We start from the raw sequence: 21,837 nt of genomic DNA, 5'->3' as shown, positions 1-21,837 counted from the left end.
ACATGGGAAGAAAAGGAAAACAGGCTTTCACCTTGTAGCCTCACACGAGTAAAATGCATAGCAAGGTTTGAATGTAGAACACTACTGAGAATTAGTAGGGTGGCCCATCACTTGCCAGATTGCTAGCAGGACAAGTGGCTTCACAGCACGCATCTGAATCTTGTAATCTCTATTTGTATTGCAAGAGATAAAGTCCCTTCAGCTAAAATCACTAATTTAGCTGGTCCTGAAGATGGAAAGCACCTCAATGTACAGCAGTTGAAGAATACCAAGAACCTCCTATTTTACAGGCGGGAATAGAGTAGAAATTCAGTGCCTTTCCTAGAGCCACTGCAAAGCAAGTCAGCAGTGGGAACTGAGGGCAAGATAACACCTTGGGGAAAGAAAAAACCCATACCACCACATGCTGGTACAAGATCAGGATAATCTAGTTTTAAAGAGATCAGTGGGTTTGATATAAATTCCATACTCAACTAATCCTCTAGGACCTTATCATCCCTACTGATGTATAACTGACTAGTGACATAGAAGAACCAGCTAAGTTTTTGTATACCAAGTCCCAGCCAGGACAACCCTGGAAGTATGTACTTGAGAGACAAGTGTTAGCAGTAAAATGACAGATTGGAATGGAAAAATAATACACAAGATCATACCTCGGGTACAAGCCCTGAAGGGACACTGAGTGTCCAATTAAGCACCTTTCAGTAAGATTTCTTCCCTCTGCACCCCACATCATTTTCTCAAAACATACATGTGTATTTTAGACAGTCTTAACAAAATGTGTATGATGTGGGAGTAAAGAAGGCAAAAAACCCACTCCATGTGGTGATGCATCCCAGAAGAATGGAGGTGGTATCCAGCCCCCTTCCTACTGCAACTATGAGTGCAGGACAAAACTTTCCACAGTTACCTCAAATAAGTTCACCCACAGAAGAACCTCAAGGCAAGTAAGCAGATACTACAGCCACAGACAAAATCACCTCCAATTCTAAGACAATGACTTATGTGCATACTTGTGACAACAAGCCATGCCAAGACGCTGCTGATATGAAAACCAATCAGACACCCAAAACCGAACAAGACAGGAACTCGAGTAGGAGCCTATAAGAGACTGGCTGTGGGATGCAACAGCAGCAGTTTGTCAATCAACAGTGCTGGAGTAAGTTTATTTTCTTGGTCTCTCTTCAGGCTTTCCAGCTAATGTCCACCTCTTCCCTGTGACTCTAAACACAAACTTGTCTGCATGACAAAATAGGGCTCTTTGCCTACCCCTGTCCTCTCATAGAAACTGTTGGCCAAGGATAGGAGAACTCTCAGCAGCAGCTGGATTTCAGCTGCTGACAGGGGCCAGCAGAACACAAGCACCTAGGACCACTTCAGCACCACGGAGGGGAAGGAGGGTTACCCTCTGTGCTCAGGCATAAGCAGATTCTATTCAGGCTGGCATTTGCAACCGCACATAAGCGGATGGCTAAAGAAATCCCTCAACACAGGCAGCAAGCGATTGCAGAAAGCCACCACTGCACTTAAGATTTATAAACTGTGGGTGGAGGGAGCACAAGACAATGAGGAGTAGAGAGGGGCTTTATTTGGCAATACCATGAATTGGGCTGAATAGCGGCAATTAAGAGTCTGCTGGGCTAAGAAGCCACCTGCAATTCAACAGACAGACACATCTGCAATTCCTCCCTTCTGCTCAGCATCACCTTGAAACACAGGTCAGAATCTGACTCCATTTTGATCAGATCTTTGCCTCAGCAAACCATTGTTGGTTTAATTTGGCTTTCTGAAATACCTTGGAATCTAAAGCATCTACAAGTGTAAAGACAGTGTCCCTGCTTACACTTGAAACACTGCACCAGAGATTGGCCTGGTTAGGCTGTTTAGCCTATTATTTTGCTGGCGAGAGAAACAAATTAGAGATTTTTTAATCTGCCCATTCACTTCCAATAAACTAATGATTATGGCACTTTTCTAACAATTAATTTTTGCTGCTTCTATTCAGCATACTGTTTCTAGATGCAGAATGGGTATCTTCCTTGCAGAGCCACACACGCAGCGATTTGATTAAGTGACAGAACAGGAAACCAGATAAACTCAAACACTAACCATGAATTGAGATCAAATCTCTTGGAGAGCACCTGCAGCCTCTCCGACCACAAACCCCATTTGCTGCCCTCCTATAACTTGAACAGTTACAACTCCATCCAATTCATTTGGGTTTTGTTTTGGGGTTTGGTTGGGGTTTTTTTTTGTGCAAGAGTGCTAGTGCTGCCAAAGAGAGGAGAAAGTGATCTCTCATATTTATGACAGAGACAGACACTAGTGCAGCGCAGAATGCCAAGGAACTTGTGTGTGTTTAGCTCTTCAGTACCCTGCTGTGCAAAAACTTTTAACTAGTTCACACCAGGCTTTCAGACAGCTTTAAGGACTGGTAACAGGTTGGTCCAAAAGACAACATTGAAAACACTGAGTAAGCTCTAATAAACATGCAACACAAGCTTCAATTTTCATCAACCTGAGCAATGTTAAGAAACTGAGCAAAGAGCAAGATGAAGCATACACCATTTAACAGTGGGGTAAAGCTAAGGCTGTTCTGCACAAGACTGCCACAAAGATCAACCCTTCATCAGGGAAAGAAGCCAACCCCTTTCCTCAGAGTCAGACTGTTTGCTTACAATTTACTGAAGTCACAGTCTGAAGAAATTAATAGACAGAACCAGTCTATTTTATTCACTCAGCTGAAAGACCTTTATATACTTGCCAGCATTTTTTTTAATGTGCTGGTAAGCGCTGTTCGAAGGTGCACTGTCAGAATCCAGGAGGAAGCTTCAATTACAACTGCCAGCCGAGGAGGCATTAGCAGCAGCAAGCCCGATCCAGAGGCATGCCAACGAGATTTCCAGTCCCAGTCTAGGCAAGGCCTGAGATAATGAGAGACTCAGGGTGACACATGAGCCTGATCCAAAGTCATCTGAAGCCAGAAGGGTACCCATAATGGCAGTTCACAAGCTTCAAAGCCACATTACTCTCACAAAAATCTGCCCGTATGTTGAAATGGGGAGGTGCACACAAGGGAGGTCATTACTTTATCGATCTGATCATTTCATGTCCAGCCTCTTTCACATTTTTTATAACACAGCATGACCTGCCTCTAACACAAAGGTTGCTGAAGGCAAGATCTAGCTTCTCATGTTGTAACTCATTACAGAAGTGGTTAGACTTGCTGTTAGCTCTTCATCCTCTAACAACCAACAGCCCTGACCAAATTGCTTGATGGATAGGGAAGGACTGACTAACATATGGGAGAAACAGATAAATCATTTCAGTTTTGCCATTTAAATATCTGGTTTTTGTAACACAAGTTCTAGCTCAGGTTTGAGATTCCTACAGAACTTCAAAGTTGACTGGAGGACTAGCTCATTCGATCATAAGCGCGCTCTGCAATTGTCCCTCTAGGGAACATCACATGAACTAGAGAAACATTTCCATCTCACAAGCATGCTGCTGTCTCACTTCTAGCACTGTTCGTTATCAGCCAAGTGAAGCAAGGCCAAAATGTTCAACTTCATGGCATTTTTCTTCTTGACACAGAAACTTCTGAAGCTGTCTGAGCAATTCCAAGGACTTCACAAAAAGGTTGCATGCATTAGTGTGGAAAAAAAACCATCCATTTATGTTGGCAGCAATTTCTTAAAAAATGAGAAACAAATATAGAGAGGATCATCCATGGTGACACAGTTAGTCATCACTCTGTCCCTCTCGTAACTTCCAGGCTTCAGTCCCACTAACTGACAGAGTTCAACAGAGAAAACAAGCAAAAGCTGGACTTTGCCAAGCCCAGGACTGCAGCACAAAGGCTTGCTCTGCACAGTGAGCTACGCTGCCATGATAAGGAAGACCCTGAATATGACAGTACTGTGGTTCCATCCTGCACTTTGTGTAATCCTTTGCTATAACAAAAGCTCACCACTACTTGGAGTTCTCAAACATATCCATCTGCAGCCCCCTCTCCAGTTGCAAACCTCTTTTAAATCCAGTTCAGAATCCCATGCAGAAGCAAACACTTGCACTTCTAATGCCTTTGCAAGTTTTAATCTGAGAACTACTGATCTAAATGGTGGATTTGTGTCATCAGGTATCGAGCAACAATACTTTGGTTTGTCTTCCACAGCATCCAGGTGGCATCAAGAGGAGCAAGCGATGGAGATGCAACCGCTCAAAAGATGCAGAGAAACAGTCTGCAGTACTGAGCGGCAAAATGGACTCCAACGTTATCTGCCTGAGATGCTGGCAGAAGCACTGGGGTGGAGACCGCATCTCTGCCCTACCAACATCATCTCAGCACACGCTTCTTTGCTTAACCCTTGTCTTATTTACTAAACACTAACTTATGAAGTAAGTCTGCGAGGGACAGAAATATCTACTGGTCAGGACAACCCTCATACCTGGGAAGTCTCTGCTCGACTCCACCACAGGCTTCCAATACAACCTGGAGCTTGTCACCCTGCCTCAGTTTCCCACAAAGCTGTGCAGGGGCGTGGGGAAGGGGGTGGCTTTTCCCTTCCTCACATATATCTGAAGACACATACATTGAAAATAGCTTAAGCATAGCCCACACAGGCCTGTATAAACACACTGACAAATAACTATGTTTTATTTACTCAGACCCAGCATCTCTCCAAAGCATTTTTGCACGATTCGTGTAATGATGAATCCATCTCTTTGTACAGGCACAAACTTCCAGTCCTCACCCGACATGCGTTAAAAATTTTGATAGAAATAAACAAAGTAAAGCACCACACGTGCACAAAAGGGCCAAACGCAAGTGCCGAACCCACCCAAATCACAAGATGGTTTAAAAAAAAAAAAAAAAAAAAAAAAAAACACCACAGCATCCTCAAGACGTTATGGCAATCCCGCCCTGCCGAGTGAACGCCACACGGCTGCACTTCACCTGCCTTCGCTAAGCCCGCGCCTGTCCCAGCGGGGACCCTCACGGGAGGCCTCTGCCCTGCGACGGCCCCAGCACCGCCGCCTCTCCCGCCGCAGGGATGGACCCGCGCTGCTGCTGCTCCCCCTCACCCGGTGCCCGCCGGCCGGCGCGGCCCCCAGAGGAGCCCGCACCGCCGCTGCGCCCGCGGGGAGCCGGGGCCGGCCGGCCGCCTCCGCGACTCGCTGACCCCCGGCGGCCCCTCCGCGCCAGCCGTTGGGCCCCGGTAGCCCTCCACCCCCGGCTCCCGCTGCAGCCGTTACGCCGCCGGACCGTCCTCCCCCTCCCCTCCAACAAACCGCACCGCTGGCCGACCCGGGGCTGCGCTCCGGTCCGCTACCGCGGGTGGGACGGCCCCAGCGGCGCGCGCCCCGCCCCGCTCCGCTCCCCTCACGGCCGCGCTCCCCGCCCTCACCACACAAAGCCCCCAGCCGCGCTTCTCCTCTCTCCTCCCCCCACCCCGGTGCCCCCACCCCCCCTCGCCCGGCGCGGTGCCGGCGGCGGGCGTTACCTGCCGGAGGCGGCGGGGCGGGGGCCGGACGGCGTTCAGTGCCGGCGGCGTCGCCCGCTGCGCTGCATGGCTGCGCCCGCCCCGCTGCCACGGGAAGAATGGGAGCCAGCGCGCATGCGCCACCGCAGACCCTCCGCGCCGGCGCGTCACCGCCCCGCGCCTCTAGAAGGCTCCCCGGGCCTGCAGCGCGCATGCGCGCAGGGGCGCGGAGTCACACTCCCCCCATCCCGGCACATACCATAGAGTGCGAGGCAAGGGCTAGAGAAAACGCGCCTCCCGCCGATCTCTATGGTAGGCGGGGAACCCTCCCCCCGGTACGGCGGCGGTGAGGTCAGTGTGCGCGGTGCGCGTGCGCAAGGGCGGTACCGCCGCGGCCGTTAGGGGCGGGGCCGGTCGCCATGGCGACGCCGCGCGGCAGCCGTTGGCGCTGACAGGGCCGCCGGGCGGTTTGCTGTGAGACGGCAGAGGAACATTTTCCCAGGCGCAGCGGGGCCAAGGGCAGGCTCGAACCCCAGTCCCGACCCATCTGTCTCGGCAGAAGGCTTCGGGGAACACAGTGCTGCCCGGTGGTGGGCCCGGCCTGCGAGAAGCTGAAATGCGTCGAGAGGAATTCCGGATTCCAGGCAGAGAGAGCTGGGGGGGGGGGGGCTAAGCGCTGACCTGCCGAAGGAAGCCTGAGGCTGCGTGTCAGTGAATAGCACACACCCCCCTTTTAATGGTTCCCTATTGAGGGAAACAGTGTTTTGTGCAGCCTTCGTTAAAAAGCTTTATTTAAAAGCAATTAATTCTTTCTCCTAAATGGAATGAGTTGCAGTACTCCTATTATATGACTAACTGCAGTGAAAATAGGAAACAAAGTCCCTGTGCGTAGGCTCTTCACCAAGACATGTTTGACCGTCTTCTTCCTTAGGCTTACAACTGCTTCTCTGGTGTTGGTTGTAGGGAACCTTCATTTCACCTCAAACACTCCCAGCTGTCCTCATCCCCTGCCCTGCAGAAAGCAGTTGAACTCCATAAGGTGGTGTAACATTGCAATTTCCAACAAGTACGTACTTCCAAGCCATCGAAACAGTACACATGGAAGAACTCTTTGTGGAAAAAGCAGTTCCTTTTCAGTCACATCTTGAAATAGTAATGCCCCTTTTCATGGCTCACGGTTTTGGCACAAAAATGGCTTTTGGCAAGCTCCCTCCCAATAAACCTAAATTTGCAAATTTGTTCTTTCCCACCACCAGGTTCCAGGGGAATACATAACTGCTGGTTTGCACGAAGGAGTCAACATAGGTCGAATGTGAAAAGTGGAACAGGCAGCACAGATGTCAAGAGAAAGCTGGGGACATTAGTGCTTAAAAGGATGCCAGCTCTGTGTAAACTGAACGCAGCTGATTGCAAACCAGCTTTAGAAATTACCTTGGTTCTCACCCCCCGGGCAGTACCTAATCTCCTGAGAGCCCTTAACTAGCTCAGTACTACCCACGGTTGAGACACAACAGCTCCAGTTCACCTACTACAGCTTTCCTGTCCCCACATTACTGCCCATGTGTGTTTGGAGAAGAGCCAGCCCCTGTGCTGAGTGCTCTCCCTCCCTAGTTGGGCAGTTCTGCAACCAGGACTCCAGTTGTTCGCCCTTCTCTCGTTTTGCAGTCTCCTAACAGCAGCTGATGACAAGGTAGGATCATCAATACATTAATAAAGCACCAACTATTCCAGTTCAGCTGAATCTGTTAGAACTACAGGCAAAGTTTTCTTGGACACTCTAGATAGTTCCTTCTCTGCTACCTAAAATACCATCACGTTCCATTTTGAGCAAGAAATGAGACAAAAATTGATCAAATAGCTCTAAGTTAGCTGAATTATGATAACCAATATTTATCTTCAGGAAGAAATCAATAATTGTGTATCACACATTTGCTGTGAATTCATTCTCTCCAGTGTTACAATAAAGAGGCATTTACCTTGGAAATCTCTCAATACTGCTTTCTGATATAATTGGGTGTTTGCCCTTTTTTTCATAGATTCTTACTTCTGGCAATTTTAGGGTCACTGTTTGGCAGTCTAAAGCTTCATAAAGAAATGCTGAGAGACACAGTTGTATTGGTTGGTTTTTAAGGACTATTTTTTCACCTTCCTAAATAAAACTGGCACAGCAAATATAATTTTTATTTTCTCTCTTGTTTCAAGGTGACAACTGCATGAAACTTCAAAGTTTCCTCACTGTGAAATTAACCAATAGACTGCAGACACAGTCATTATGTGTTTTCCTCACATTTTTGTTATAAAACAGGTAGAGTCTCTGCACAGAAATATTTTTTTTTCTGTCATTTAATCAGTTCTATCTAATGTTTTGGGTTCTTCTGTTATTACATGACCATTTCCTTGGTTCCCTTCAGAGACTCTTAGAGCAGTTCGTGCCTATATTTTTAAGTTAACCAAATTGTTCCATGGGCAGCAGCACTAATGATGCCTGGTTTCCTACAGATCCGTGTTCTTTGTCCCTCTAATCCACCCTGCTCTCTCGGCAGCCCTACCTTCCTTTGTGTGTCCTGTGACACTCCCCTCTAAGGAGACACAGGCAGCATGAGGTGCGGTTAGTCCAGGGCTGTATCCATGTGCACATCGACTGGCAGGCAGCTGCCAAAGGAACCACACAGTTCCCCAGCTCCCTCCTGCCTTTCCCCGAGGCTGGAAGTGATTATTTGTCTCCTCCCGTTCTCATGAAACGTGAGATTCTTTCCTCCTCCCTAAAATGTTGAGAAGGCAAAAGGAGGGGGCTAGCCTGACAGCTGAATAGATGCAGACAGACAGACTGATCGCATAAGCCTGATTTTCATTAGGAAAAGTCTAAAATACATTGTAACCTGCAGGTTTTCTTCAAACTTTTTAAAAGTAGGCAGTGAAGGCACTGTTCTGATTCTTGGCCTTAAGGTTTCTTAAAAATAATCGCTCACGCATATAGTACTGCACTATATCACAGGTGATATTGCACACACCATCCTGCTTTCTCTAATAGAACACTGTCCTTTCATGGATTTTTTTTTTTTTAGCTTTCTTTTGGAGTCTCACAGCATCTCAGTGTTTAATTCTGCTCAGAAGAGGCTCTTGATTATGCTGGGCAGTCCATCAGGTTTCACAGGGACATTGATCTGCATTAGTTCTAGCACCATCTATGACAGGCCTGTGCGTCCATTGCCTGTGACAGTTCACAGTGGAAACCCACCATGAAGGCACGTTGAGATACCTCAAGAGCAACCAGATCCAAGTTTCCGGATGGAATCCAATCTACACGGATAGCTCAGCTTCTCCAAAATTACTGTTAGGTAACGATCGTGCTATTTCTAACCGGTCCTTGGGGATTCATCCCTGGATGCAGAAAGGACTCTCTAAATGAAGGAAACTGGAGGAGCTGCTACCATCGCACATGAGTGCTTGACAAGGACTTCACTACCAGTGGTTTAACAGCAGGCATTTGGCATTACCCTTATAAATAACTTTCCTAAAAAAGGTACTTCTTACTATGCTCTCATAGGAGGTGTCCCTGCCTATGGCAGGGGGGTTGGAACTCAATGATCTTCAAGGTCCTTTCCAACCCTAAACCATTCTATGATTCTTTGATTCTATGATTTCTGAAAGATCTGCATTTACTTACCTATCTTGCACGTGGATCTCCAACACAGACTAGTGCAGCAGAAAGGTAGGAACATCTGTCTCCTGAGAGGATACTGTTCCCAGTGAAGCAGCACGTACCTCTTTCATCAGTCCACCTGCAAAGTGCACTGTTCCCCGCTTGTTGAGAAAGGTCTGGTTTGTCATGAGTAGGAGGTGTGTGCCTATACACGTGCAAAATAAAGCACAGTCCATTTGCTAGATGAAACAGGAGATCAGCGTATGGACACCTGCAGGGAGGGCACAGAAAGCTGTGAGGAAGGGGATAGTATAGCCACAAAGCTTTTTTTTTTTTTAAATAAAGGAATGTATGGATATTATAGCTTTCATTTCCCAAGACTGCTCTTTCAAACAAAAACACATCAATAAACCAGAACTAGTGGGAAGCAGAGGGATAGATTGGGAGGAAGAGAGGCTTTATTTCAGTAGAAACACTGACTATACCTGAGCGACCTGCTCTTCCCCTTTCCTTCAGAGCCCTTTTGCACAATGTCTGCTCGGGAATCTGAGGGCCAAGTGCTCCAAGGAGAAATGTATTTATTTATGAATGACAGTATGATGTAGTTGCCCATGACAGCAGAGGTAGCAGCATCAAAGCCTGGCTGTCCCTCCCTGGGACAGGGTTCCTCCCTGGAGTTGAGCACAGTGCCATGCAGACTTAGAAGCCACATTTCCTTTTTGTGCTGTCCCAACTTGACTACTTGTATGTTAAAAAGGGAGAACAACTTCACCCAAGTCAATGTAACACTGCATCTCTCCCTTTGCCATCTCCTGGCACTTACTTCTCCTGCACACATCACCTGAACAGACTTGTGCCGTGCTAAGGAGGAGGCTGGATGGCTCCTGGCACAAAGATAAATAACGTGGGCCAAGATGAGGTGAAGCCCAGCTTCCGAGTGCTGTTGATCCCGCTCTGACACAGGCTCCCTGTGTGACTCACTTCGTCTTCCCCTCACTTACCTTACCCATGAAACAGGGAACAAACTCCTTGTCCACACTTTCAAATGCTTGAAACAGGGAAAGCACTAGCTACTTCAGATCAACATTAAATTTAATAATTCCTCGTTCTTTCCTTTGCATATGGCAGTTGTCACAGCCCCAGTTTCGAGCACTTTCAGCTCAGACAATATGCTCCTGCGCTGCTATCTTTAATTGGCACTTTCCTGCCAAGCCTCAGCGTTTTGCATCAGGCTTTTTCCACGTGAGAGCTGCCACAAACAAAGCAGCCCGCTGACCCACTTAACTCCCACGTGAAGGCACATGAAGCTTCGCTTCGGTCACCAAACAGAAAAGAAAATGCAAGAGCAGAAGGTTTTGATTGAAGTGAAGTGAGCAAATGTCTCCAAGGCTCATCGTGTGCACATGGGCACCTCTGTGTGTGTTCACTCCTTGCAGAAATTTGGCCACCCAGGGAGAAACATCACATACAAAGCAGGTAGCCTTCATGCAGTGTGAATTGGGTTTGATTCGAGATTTCCTCTTGGCATGAATGTCCTGTGAACCATGCAACATCCCCACGGGCCTCTTGCTCTGACCTGGCAGGGGACAGTTCATTCCATGATGCCAAAACATCAAGGAAGGTACCAATTAGTGTTAGTTGAGACGTTCTTTGTTTCGTCACTGGAGTCTGAGCAGAACCTCCCCCCAAAACTGAACACAGGCTACTGGCAACAGCTTTCCACCATTTCTGACCTGAGCTAGGTATAATGAAGTAGCCTAGAAGAAGGTCTCTAGTCTTAACAAGGCACAGGCACTAGGTGTTGTATTTGCATCAGAGATCACACTTTTCCTGGCTGCCCCCAGGCCTCTGGGAAAAGACATTTACAGGTCAAAATAACAGGAGTCCTATTTTTGTCTTGCACTTAAATTTACATTAAACAACATTTCAGTCCCATTTCCTCTTCCCTCATAATTCCCCATTTACACTCTTTCAAATGGATTTACCTCTTTCTGTGCTTGTTCTCTACAGTCATCTGCTGTTATTTTATATAGTTATCTGTGTTATTTTATCTTTTTTCCACCACCCAAATACTCACATCTCTTTTTTTATACTTGAACATCACACATGCACATATCTTAGCAGCATGGATTCTTTTAATCTTTGAAAAACATTTCCTTTTTGTCCTCACCCAAATATCAAGCCAACTGGAAAGTGACACATCAAGGTTAGGAATGCAGTCTGCTCCTGACAAGGAAAAAATGCTGAGCTTTGCAAGAGAGGCTAAGTGGATTAAGATCCCTTTTAAAGATTAGGTCACCCTTCACCCCAAATGCAGATTTCTACTGGAATTAATGGAAGCCCTTACAAAATGTAACGGGAGGGCTGACATTGAACAGCAACACAGCAAACATATACCGGCAGCCCACTCAAAACCAATTGTCCAAATCACCAACTCCAAATGGTTCTTAACAACCAACTGATTGAATCTTATACTATGTATTAACACAGCAGGATTTCATCTTGTAAAATTATGAGCTGATGGGGAAAAAAAGCTGAGCTAGTAGTTCTCAGGATAAAAACTTGGGCTGTGATTCATCTGATGTGACTGCGTTGACATCACACTAAAGGACAGGTTTGCCTTAGGAGAATCCAAACCACCTCCGAAACTAGTCCTTTGCACTCGCGTAGCTCCTGCCAGCCCAGTCACAAAGCTCTGGCAGCTCCAGCAGCTCCAAACCTGGATGGTTTGTTTTTCAGGATACAATTTAAGCATTGCCCAGATAATAAATGACAAACATCCTGTCTTTGTGTGGGATAGTTGAGGGAAAAGCCTCATAGATTTGTCTTACATTTCCTCTGCCCATCGCTTCTGGGCGGATGAACCCCGTCCTTTTAACAGTCAGACCTGCAAACGCAGCCCAGCACCTGAAGTCACACTGGGTCCCTTCCAGCTCTCCCATTAACAGAAATAAAAATGCTGCAGGTGACAAAGCAGCTGCGCTGCTGCTGCACGACTGGCACAGACCCCTGCTCGCTCCCCACCGTGCGACTGCCTTCTGCAGGGCGTGCTGGCAAGAAACAGTAACTCAGCACCCAGCAAGAGTACACCCAGCAAGCACAACAGAGAGGCAAGGTACTGCCTTCACTCTCACAATGGTGCAACACTTTCTGCCTTCAGAAGCCACCCTGACAGAAGTAACTCTACTTCCCTGCTTGTTTTAAAGAAACCAAAACACATGCAAGCTGGGGGTTTGCACAAGCACTTGCGGGAAACTGGCAGCAATGCCACGCTGCGGAGCAAGCAGCCCGATTTCCAGGTCTGTACCTGCCCACCAAGCCCTCCTCTCAGTCAGCACTGGAGAAACGCACAGAAAAGACCAGGGCTTTCCAGAATCACTATCCTAAAAAACACTTTAGTTTGTTTTTATCCTCTATGTTCTTTAAAACAACTAGTTTCAAATCCAGGCCAGGCCCCAGACTCCACGTGATGGGTCAAGTGCAGGGTCAAATGGGTGACCACAGAAAGGTGACTCCAGTGCCTCACAATCCTGCCTGCTCTCTTCAACACCACCACCACATTAGAAGAAAATTATAAACAAGTATTTTCTTCCCTGATCGGGGCCAAGACTTCTGTAGGAGCTTCTCTGTAGCTTATTCTTTCCCAGCACAGCAGATCCATAGTTACTGGCTACAGAAACTCAGCTGTGTAAGTAGTCCAAGCTTCCCAGGACAGCCAGCATCTCTGTCCCTGCCATATGCTTAATTAACGCTGGGTGGGAGAAGTGATGAGAGGCCTTGCTGCACCCTGCATGGGAGAAAATGTTTCACTTCAGCAATTCTCACTCATGCAGTTACCCATTTCCTCAGCTTGCTCTGACAGCTGCTGGCCTTGGGCAGGGAGGGACGCGCCTGGGTTAGTGGTGCCAGGCAGCAGCCTGACGCACAGAACAGCCCTCCCCGCCGCCACCATTCCAGCAGCACCCTGGGGTGGTCCCCCACATATCTCTGGCCAAGAAGGTGCAGATTACTACTGCCTGGAGTTGGACATTTCAAGGCTTTGTGGGTTAGATTGTAAACTCTGGAAAACAGGATGTGTTTGAACACACTTAATGGAGATCACATCCACCATACTCCCATTACCTGCTTGCTCAGCTTTCACCTGCAACACCATGCCCAGGGCAGGGATGTGCACGGCACCTCACACAACACAGCCCTACCCTGGTCAGCTGCATCACATAGGCAAAGTGAGAACCAAACACACCAGCACTCTGAAGGGAAAGTTGGGAGAGGAGGAATTTGCTAGAGCTACCCTCTGCCTTGCTGGTGCTTTACTTGAAGAAGAGAGGATGCACCCCTCAGAGGCATGCCCAAATCCTCCCTTGCACCATGAGCTATTTGCAGAGAGGTTTTAGCCTTGTTCCTTGGGGCTGCAGCCATTTTAAAAGCCAGATATGCAAGCAAACAGGCTTGTTACCGGCAAGAGCAGGCGTCACTTGCCCAGCCTGCTCTCCTCCTCCACTCAGGGCTCATGAGCAAGCACTAGCACTTGGACCATGGTTTGCAGCACACTCCCAACACACAAGAGAGCCTGGGTATCCCACAGAACATCTAACAGGTAAAACAAATAAGAAAAACATCAAACCACATCTTTAATTTCAAGCAGTCTAACACTGCCAAATTCACCAACACCTTTTTCTCTAGAGGTGAGCATTGGCTTCATCATTCCTTTCTCCCCTCTGTTTTGCAGCCAATTCTGCTTTTCTCCCCAACCCCATTCCTCTTTTACTTCCAGTGCTTCATGTGCTGGGGAATGCTGTGCACTCCTAAGACCAGCTCCCCTTCCTGCAAAACAGAGAAATCAGAATAAACGAGTGTAAATTAGCAGACTTTGCTGGCACCTAAGTGTTTCTGAAGCTTGCAAACTGTACTACATATGTAGGCGTTGAGTAAACCAGCCCCACAGTCATTCATTACAGAAAGGCAGAGAGCTTGGAAGTGATGCCTTGAAACCAAAGCCCCAACACTCCTAGCATCCCAGTAAAAACAACTCACAGCCTGCCCTAAAATCAGTGGCCAGGAGGTTTGTGTTTGTCCAAGATGAATGAACAAACGACTGGAGAGCTGAGAAATAAAAATCAGTGCAAGGACTGAGGCATAACTCATGACACAGCACGTCTGCCCACTTGCTACGGAAACTATGTTTGGCAAGTATCAGGTGTCTGAATTTCTGCTTATGTACATCTCCCAGGACAGCAGTATATTAATAACACAGGCAGGCAGCCTAAAACCAGAAACTATCACCAAGAAAAGCTACCCTTCTGCTGAGCATTCCTTGCTATAGCCTGGGTATTGTTGTTGTGCTTTACTCAAACAGCACAGAATTTTGTTTCCTTGCTTTTCAGATTTGCCATCTAAGCTTATCTCAATTGAAGGAAGACCAATAAACAAAGGGAAGGGAAAGGAAAATCACAGCAGGAAGCAAACCTTATTGTAAGCACAGCTTTCTTGAACATCTTCCCATCAAGGCTCTTGCTGCCATGCAAATACAGAGAGCAAGTAGCAACCAGGGTGCTAGCTTAAAGGCACAGACCTTTTCAAGAGGTCTACTGAAGCAGAAGTCCCTGGAAGTTCATGCAGCTAGAAAGGATAGCCCAGGCACTGCAAGCAGCATGAAAAGAAGTCAGTCAAACACAGAAGAAAGCAGCAAGCAGAAGGCGGCTTCCAGGCAGGGTCAGAACATCGGGCAGAGAGAGAAGCACAGTAACAGAAGCAGAGTAGGAAAAAAAAGCAACTCCAGGTTCAAAATGCAGGCCAAAGGGTTGGAATGGGAAGCATAGGACAGGAGCTGCTCAAGCTTTGTTGAACATGGAACTGCGCTGGATAGGTTACTCTAGATAAACTAAGTTTTCTTAAGAGCAGCTTTAACTCAACAGCCTTGGAAGGACTATTTGTAGCAACACCAAAGAAATGGGCATATTTGATTAAGATCTGTACCAGGTTTCTCCTCTATTCTTAAATCATGTTAAACGTGTTAGTCACATCAATGCAGCCAATCACTGCAAACAGCCTGGACTAGACAGGTTTCTTTACAGATCTGGGAGATGAGGAAACCTTGTGCTGCGTTTGTCAGAGTGAAGCGTACATCCACACAACTGAAGCGTGCTGCCCCCAGGTGTCCGACTGCGCCCAAGAGACTCCGTTCCAGACAGGAGAAAGTGCAGCCAGATTTCTAGTTCATCTAGACCCAACAGCCATCTTTATTTGCACAACACGAAGTCAGGAATATGGATTTTCAAAGAAAACTGTCTATTCTGGGCAAATGCATTTTGCTTCTCTTCTGATGCTCTCTGCTGTATGAAGTTGAGCTAGAAAAGTTTTTTCAGAGCTTTATGTCAGTAACTAATAGATAAGCAATTTTGGCCAACTACTCCAATCACATTCATCTTGAACCTTAGCTAAGGATGTATTGTCCACAGGTTTGAGGTGTAAACACTGCCTGTTTCACATCAAACGATGCACAGAGAAGAAAGCCTGCAGATGTACACAGCAACACTGCTACTAAAAGGCAAGGATTGTTGGTGACCATTGGGCTGGTCAACAGATTTCCCTGGCATGCCCGAGATAACAAGCATTTGATAAAAAGACACACTCATCCAAGTGGCTTCCCCAACAGTTTAGAGCGACAAAGAAGAATGACCTAATTTGAGTAACCCAGAGAATGTCATTACGATCACATGATTATTCAAGTGATCAGGCCAGATAGGACAGAATTAGCCAGGTCAATGGTTCAGATTTCTCATCCTCTGCCAGGAGTCCGAGTCCTAAAATAACCAAGGCATCAGTGCCAGCCACCCACCTGAGCAGCCAGTTATCATCACCTGGGCTTTCCTCTGAGATCTTCTGCCAAGCCTGACCTACAGCCAACAGTGCAGCAGCAGAGCGTGTTTCATCCCAGACTATAAAAGATCAAGGCTAAGTACATGCCACAAACCCCAAACTGGAATTTCTGCAGGTCTCAGATTTGCAATAAAATCCAAATTCTAACTGCACAGTGAAACTGCACTTTCAAACAGGACTGGTTATCTGCAGTCAGCTATAACAGGTTGTATTGGAACAAGAACAAATCTTGATGCACAACAAAAAGCTACACTCAGTTCTCTGAACTCTTACTACTGCTGACAAAACCCTGCCTTCCCATTCCTGGTTCACCCACCCAGACACTTATTACAATATTGAGATGTGTTTATCAACCCCCAAATCAAAAGATATCCTTGTTTCACACAGGCTGTGAAACTAAAATACAGGGACAAGGTGCTGCAGGGCCCAAAGGACAACAAAACTCCTAATATAACCCTGACTGCTCTGATTACCGATGCATCTTCTCAAAGAGACTTGTGCACTCTGAGAACAGCTGGACATAAGAGTCGTCACCATTTGCCTCTCTCCACTGTTCACCAAGAAGCCCCTCTAAAGGCAGCCACACTTCACAGGTCCTTGAACATTTTCTGAACCATGCAATAGCATGTTTATGGCATACAAAGCCACAGAAAATTAGCAAGTTACCTTTGCCTGATCAGCCCAGAGGAAAAGCGTGAACTACATGAGTGAGAACTGCAGTGTGAAATGCCTTTTGCAGAAGTGTGTGATGAATGAAAGTGTAGCTGTGACACTGGCTAAGACACCAGCCAACAGAATGGTCACCCTACATGCTCCACAGTAGGGTACACTCTCAAACACAAATTTTTTGCCTGCATAGGGAAAGGAACGGGAATCCTGAATGCAAGTGACTTCAGCCATCTTCCTCTGTCTCTTACAGCCTTCCTAATCCCAGTCCTTTCCAAGTCCTCTGCAACCACTCCACATCCTGGCAAAGGCTGAGTTTCTCAGGCACTGCTGAAAGGAGGGTTGAAAGTCACTGGCTTGCTCAGGCAGCACGGTATTCTCCTCTGCCCTGGACAGTACAGGCGGATCTTGACTGATCACAAACAAGAGATTAAATTCAAGTTTTCCTTGTGGGAAAAAAAATCCCTGTCTATTTGTGTAACTATGTGAGAACTTGCATGAAACATGGACATTCAGTTAAACGGAAGAACCACTACCAAGAGCCAACACAGTTGAAAAATAGTCCAATTTTTTTATAACCCATCATTAATTATAAATGTAAGATACAGCCTGCATCAGCAAGTTCTGAATGGACAGCCTCACATTGTCTTTCAGAACAGTGAGCACCAGAGACAAGTTACAGAATCAACTGAAGGTTCTGGCACAACTGTAGGTATGTCACAGCACGGGCACTTGTGAGTACAAAGTAAAGAATATCTTCAAAGGCAGAGAAGACCGTGGGTCCTCTGATGGCTAAACAGGAGGGGGAGGATTCGTTAATAGATTCCTTGCCTAGGAAAGACTGAAACAGACTAGTCAAGACGAACCAAGCCAAGGCAGCAGAACCACTAGAAACCCCACCCCAACAGTTTTTGAGTTGAGGAAAAACATGGCTACAGCCATCACAATTTTAAGTCTACTTCTGTTTCTTCAGGTTTGGTCTTTTTCTTGGCTGCTTCTTTGGTCTGTGCACAGCATTCTTGGCACTGGCAGGGGGCAGTCTGACAGTTATTTCATTGTCCTCTGCATCATCATTCACCTGGGAAGCTTTCCGGCGCTCAAGCACTGTTGGAGTACAGACTGGAGTAGGATCCTGAAGAGATCAGAAAAACACAATTCATTGCAAACCATCTGCCAGAGAAAGTTGTCACTGCCTCTGTGGTACCACAAGGCTCTCCTTCAGAACTTCCACATGTTAAGGAAAATCGTTTTCTTTTTATAACTAGCTATTTTTGTAGACAGTATTTCTTCAGACAAAAGTGTAATCTTCAAAAAAGTGTATGTGAAAGGCAAATGTAAATTAGTTCACGTTTTCCAACATGTCGTTATGCACATTTGCTTTCTAAAGTTTATATTCCTGACTCAAAGAACTAAAAAAGCCAAGAGAAAAAGAAGCAGGAAAAAAAAAAAAAGGTGTATTTAAAATTGGCATACAGAAATGCCACATTCAAGCCCACGGCAGAGCTGAAACATCCCAGCTTCATTATTTCAGTAAGTTCTCAGAACTCCGTTGACTGAATGTATGAGTTATCCTGTCTTCCTCACAACCAGCCTTGTCCCAATAATCACAAATAAATCCAGTAAATTGAAAAAAAATAAAATCATACTCACAGCAGTCAGGAAACAAAACAGAAATGTTAATACCTGACAGAATTTTCAGACTGTCAGTGCCCCAGATCTCAGTCTGAGCTTTCCTTTCATCCTACTGCTGGTTTCAGCTGGCATTAGTTTTCAAAATACTGGAATACCATGCCTGGAGAGCATGAGGCAGGAGGGACAGTATAGTATGTAAACGGAGACAGACAGCACTGGACAGTACTAACAGTTCAACTTCCTTTTTGTCAAAACAGGCTGGTATAATGTAGCACAGACCAGCAGAAGGATGACAGCAAGGTCATTTTGTATCAGTTTAAAGCACAGATGTAGGTGGTGTATAGGTGACTGTCCCCAGCAGCTGCATTTCTCCTGCCTGAAGTTAGTGCTGAACAGCAGAGGTTGACAGCAGACACACCACTGCCTGGACACACCTCAGGACACGCACTGCTAGTTACAATATGCTCAGCAGAAGCCTTTGCTGCTAAATACTGCCCAAGGAGAAAGAACTGAGAGGATCCAACCACCCTCCCCCATTAAAGAGTGTTAATACATCTCAAAGGAGCTACTTTTGGCACAAAAATCTGTCAAACAATGTCAAGGTTTTCAGGTGTTGAAATTAACATGAAGAAAGCAGCTGCAGACCTGAAACATCTACCCCAATGTGAATGGTGGAGTGTGGTGCTGGGCACCACCAGGACTGTTTGATCTTACCTGGCTGCTCAAAGAAACATTCAGTTTTGGTTTCTTGAATGTTTTAACATTTTTTTCTTTTATGGAAAGCTCCTGGGCAGCCTAGGAAGCAAGACAGATCAGATGGATCGCTACAAACTTCCTTGTGCGAAGACGCAGTCACTTAACAGTCTATAGGTTTCTTTGCTTTGTAACTACAAAACCTTTGCTACAGCAATTAGATTTGAATTAATAAAATTACTTACAGTGCCACAAAGGTGATGTGGCTTGAACAAAACCACCCAAAGCAATGTAAGAAAAGCTGCTACTGCACATTTAAAAAAATACTATGTTAAAGCATGGCTTAAATATCAAGTACTTCACCCAAGCATTCTGCAAACGAGGAATACGCTTGGTTAGCTCAGGTAAGGTCAAGAGATGGAAACTCTAGTTTTGGGACTTGCCTTCAAATACCCTGCCAAAGCTTCCCACAGAGCTTGGGCAAAGCACCTGTCGCTCTTCTGTGACCTACAGACAAATACCAAAACCACAGGATATCCAGCTATTTATACAAACAGAAGAAAAGGAATGTCTTCCCTTTGCTGTTATTTACTTCTCTAAAGGTAAACCCACATGTACATACAGTACAACCCAGCAACAGCGCTACAATAATTTCCAGGAGCTTCAGTTCTTAACGCAAGTAAGTCTCCCCGGTACTCCAGCTCTTTTACCAGTTCCACACAAAACACGTGATTTTCTTGTATTTAACACAACCTTAGAAACACGTTTTGCATAAAACACTCATCAAAACGATGCCAAACTTACAAATCCTGGGAAGTCATAATTGAGGCCCTTTTCCGCCAGCCTCTTCCTTAAAAGTTTCTCCTTTCGCAGCAGCCGCTTTGTCATCTTTGCCTTCTGAACGAGTGAACGTATCTTATTGTACCGCCTGACTGCAGGCAGAGAGGGCTTCAGAAACATTTTGTTACAGTTTTTGAAGAGGTTTTCATGGACCCTTTCGGGAGGTATGAACTGACCTGTATCATAAACATACAGCATCAAGTTATAGCAGAGCCACTTTTGTCACCAAATGTACTCACATAACGCTATTCAGTTCTTGTTACATATAACATTATCTACTGTGGCAGTAGAGCAATAGTACAGCATTTTATAAACACAGAAGATGGAAAGTAACTGAATACTCTTTAGTAAGAGAACTGACAACGGATGGATGAAAGAGCAGAAAGCTTTTTCAGTTTCACCCAGAAAACAGTCAGAGAAACTTGTTTTTCAAAAGTTGATGCATATATAGCTCATAAGCCTTTACAAAGCAACCTTTACTATCACCGTATCTGAGAAAGTTGCTAATTTCATTAGCCTTTTAATCAAAAAAGCCCCTTATGTCAAACTATATAGACAGCAGCTGCAGTCACAAATGACAAAGAATTTCCACATCAAAGGAACTGTCTCCACAGCAAACCCCACTGCTTCCTGACATTTCACTTTACGTGACTACCCAACAAGCATTATCAGCCTAGAGGAAAAAAACAGTAGCAGTGGCCAAAAGGCTGCTGAGGATGTTCTTTACACATGAAGGAAAGAAAGAAATGCTCAGCCCCACAGAAAAACCTTGCAACAAAACTTTGTTAAAAAAAAAATAATTCTCCAACAGTCCGAAAAAAGTAATGCAAATAACTATGAATTTCCTTTGCACGTTAGAGGACTTACACTTCAGCTTATACTTACATTTTAGCAGTCTTTCAGAAAACAAATAGTTGTTCATTGTGTCTGCAACAATCTTTGCCACGTCATCAGACTCAAACTCTATAAATGCGTAGCCTTTGCTAGCTCCAGTCTGCAAGCAACGACAGAAAGAAATCTGAAACGATGCTTTGATACCTAAACAACTACATTAAAATTATTTTATGCTTCTGGAGTCACAGCCCATTCTCAGCTAAACACAAGCAATTTCACAAAATTCAGTGAAATCATGCCCCCCTCTGCCCACTCATGAAACTGCAACAAAGTTTTCCACGTGGTGTGCGCCGAGGGCAGAGCACCAGACAGACGGCAACAGCACACGGAGCTGCTGAAGACGCTTCGGGAAGGAGTTAGCTCTGCTCCTTCACCGAATCGGCAGCTTATGCAAGGAAGAAGTCTCAGAGCCTCAAAGAGACTGCAGGGCTCTGCCTAAGGCAGTCGGTTGCGAACGCACTGCTGTGTCTCAGGCGCTTCACGAGCGGTAACAGCAGGGGACAAACCGGCGAGGGCAGGAGAGCCCGAGTCCCCCAGCAGGGGGCGGAGGTCAAGGGCCCGGCCCGGTCCGGCGCGGCGCTTTACCTTCTTACTCCTCGAGAGCCGGAGCCGCGTCACCGTCCCGAACTGCTCGAAGTACTCGTGCATCTGCGGCTCACAGAGCCCCCGGGGGAGGTGCCCCACGTACACCACGCCCGGCTTCAGCTCCTCCTGCGGGGCACAAGGCAGCCGCGTCACGCCAGGCCAGGCCAGGCCAGGCCAGGCCTCCCCCGCCCCGCCTCAGCGCCCCGCTCACCTTGACCGCCCGTTTGTTGCGGACCCGCTGCACCTTCTGCTGGAACTCGCGCTGCAGCCGCGGCTCCAAGGCCAGGAACGAGGCCGTCTGTGCGGAGACGGGGGCGGGCGCCTCCGCCGCTGCCTCTTCGGCCTCAGCCGCCGCCATGCTGCGCTCCCCGCAGCCGCCGGAAGCGCGTCACTCCCCCCCCACGCGGCGGCAAGGACGCGCAGGCGCAGAGCCGCGGGGTGCTGTCTCCTAGCAACGGGGTATGGCACTGCGGAACTCTCCCCCCGCCTCCCGCACGACGTCGCGTAGCAACACGGCGCCAT

General features: G+C 46.8%; 1 protein-coding gene across 2 annotated transcripts; it reads right to left on the bottom strand.

The window, feature by feature from the left end:
* Positions 1–17,217: 17,217 nt before the first annotated feature.
* Positions 17,218–21,713, bottom strand: NIFK (nucleolar protein interacting with the FHA domain of MKI67). Of its 2 annotated transcripts, XM_082483750.1 has the most exons (7): positions 21,527–21,713; positions 21,316–21,441; positions 20,722–20,830; positions 19,801–20,012; positions 19,440–19,503; positions 19,018–19,098; positions 17,671–17,803 (listed from the first exon to the last, which is right to left on the bottom strand). In XM_082483750.1, the coding sequence occupies exons 1-6, from the start codon at positions 21,671–21,673 to the stop codon at positions 19,061–19,063; spliced, it is 696 nt and encodes a 231-aa protein (XP_082339876.1). In that variant the 5' UTR covers positions 21,674–21,713; the 3' UTR covers positions 17,671–17,803; positions 19,018–19,060. The 2 variants fall into 2 exon arrangements, with proteins under 2 accessions (XP_082339875.1, XP_082339876.1); XM_082483749.1 differs by lacking the exon at positions 19,440–19,503 and having other exon boundaries at positions 17,218–17,803.
* Positions 21,714–21,837: the final 124 nt, after the last annotated feature.

Source organism: Vanellus vanellus (assembly GCF_965231255.1).
Source record: "Vanellus vanellus genome assembly, chromosome: 5".
Classification (NCBI taxonomy): Eukaryota; Metazoa; Chordata; class Aves; order Charadriiformes; family Charadriidae; genus Vanellus; species Vanellus vanellus.
This window is presented reverse-complemented; position numbering and strand designations above follow the sequence as displayed.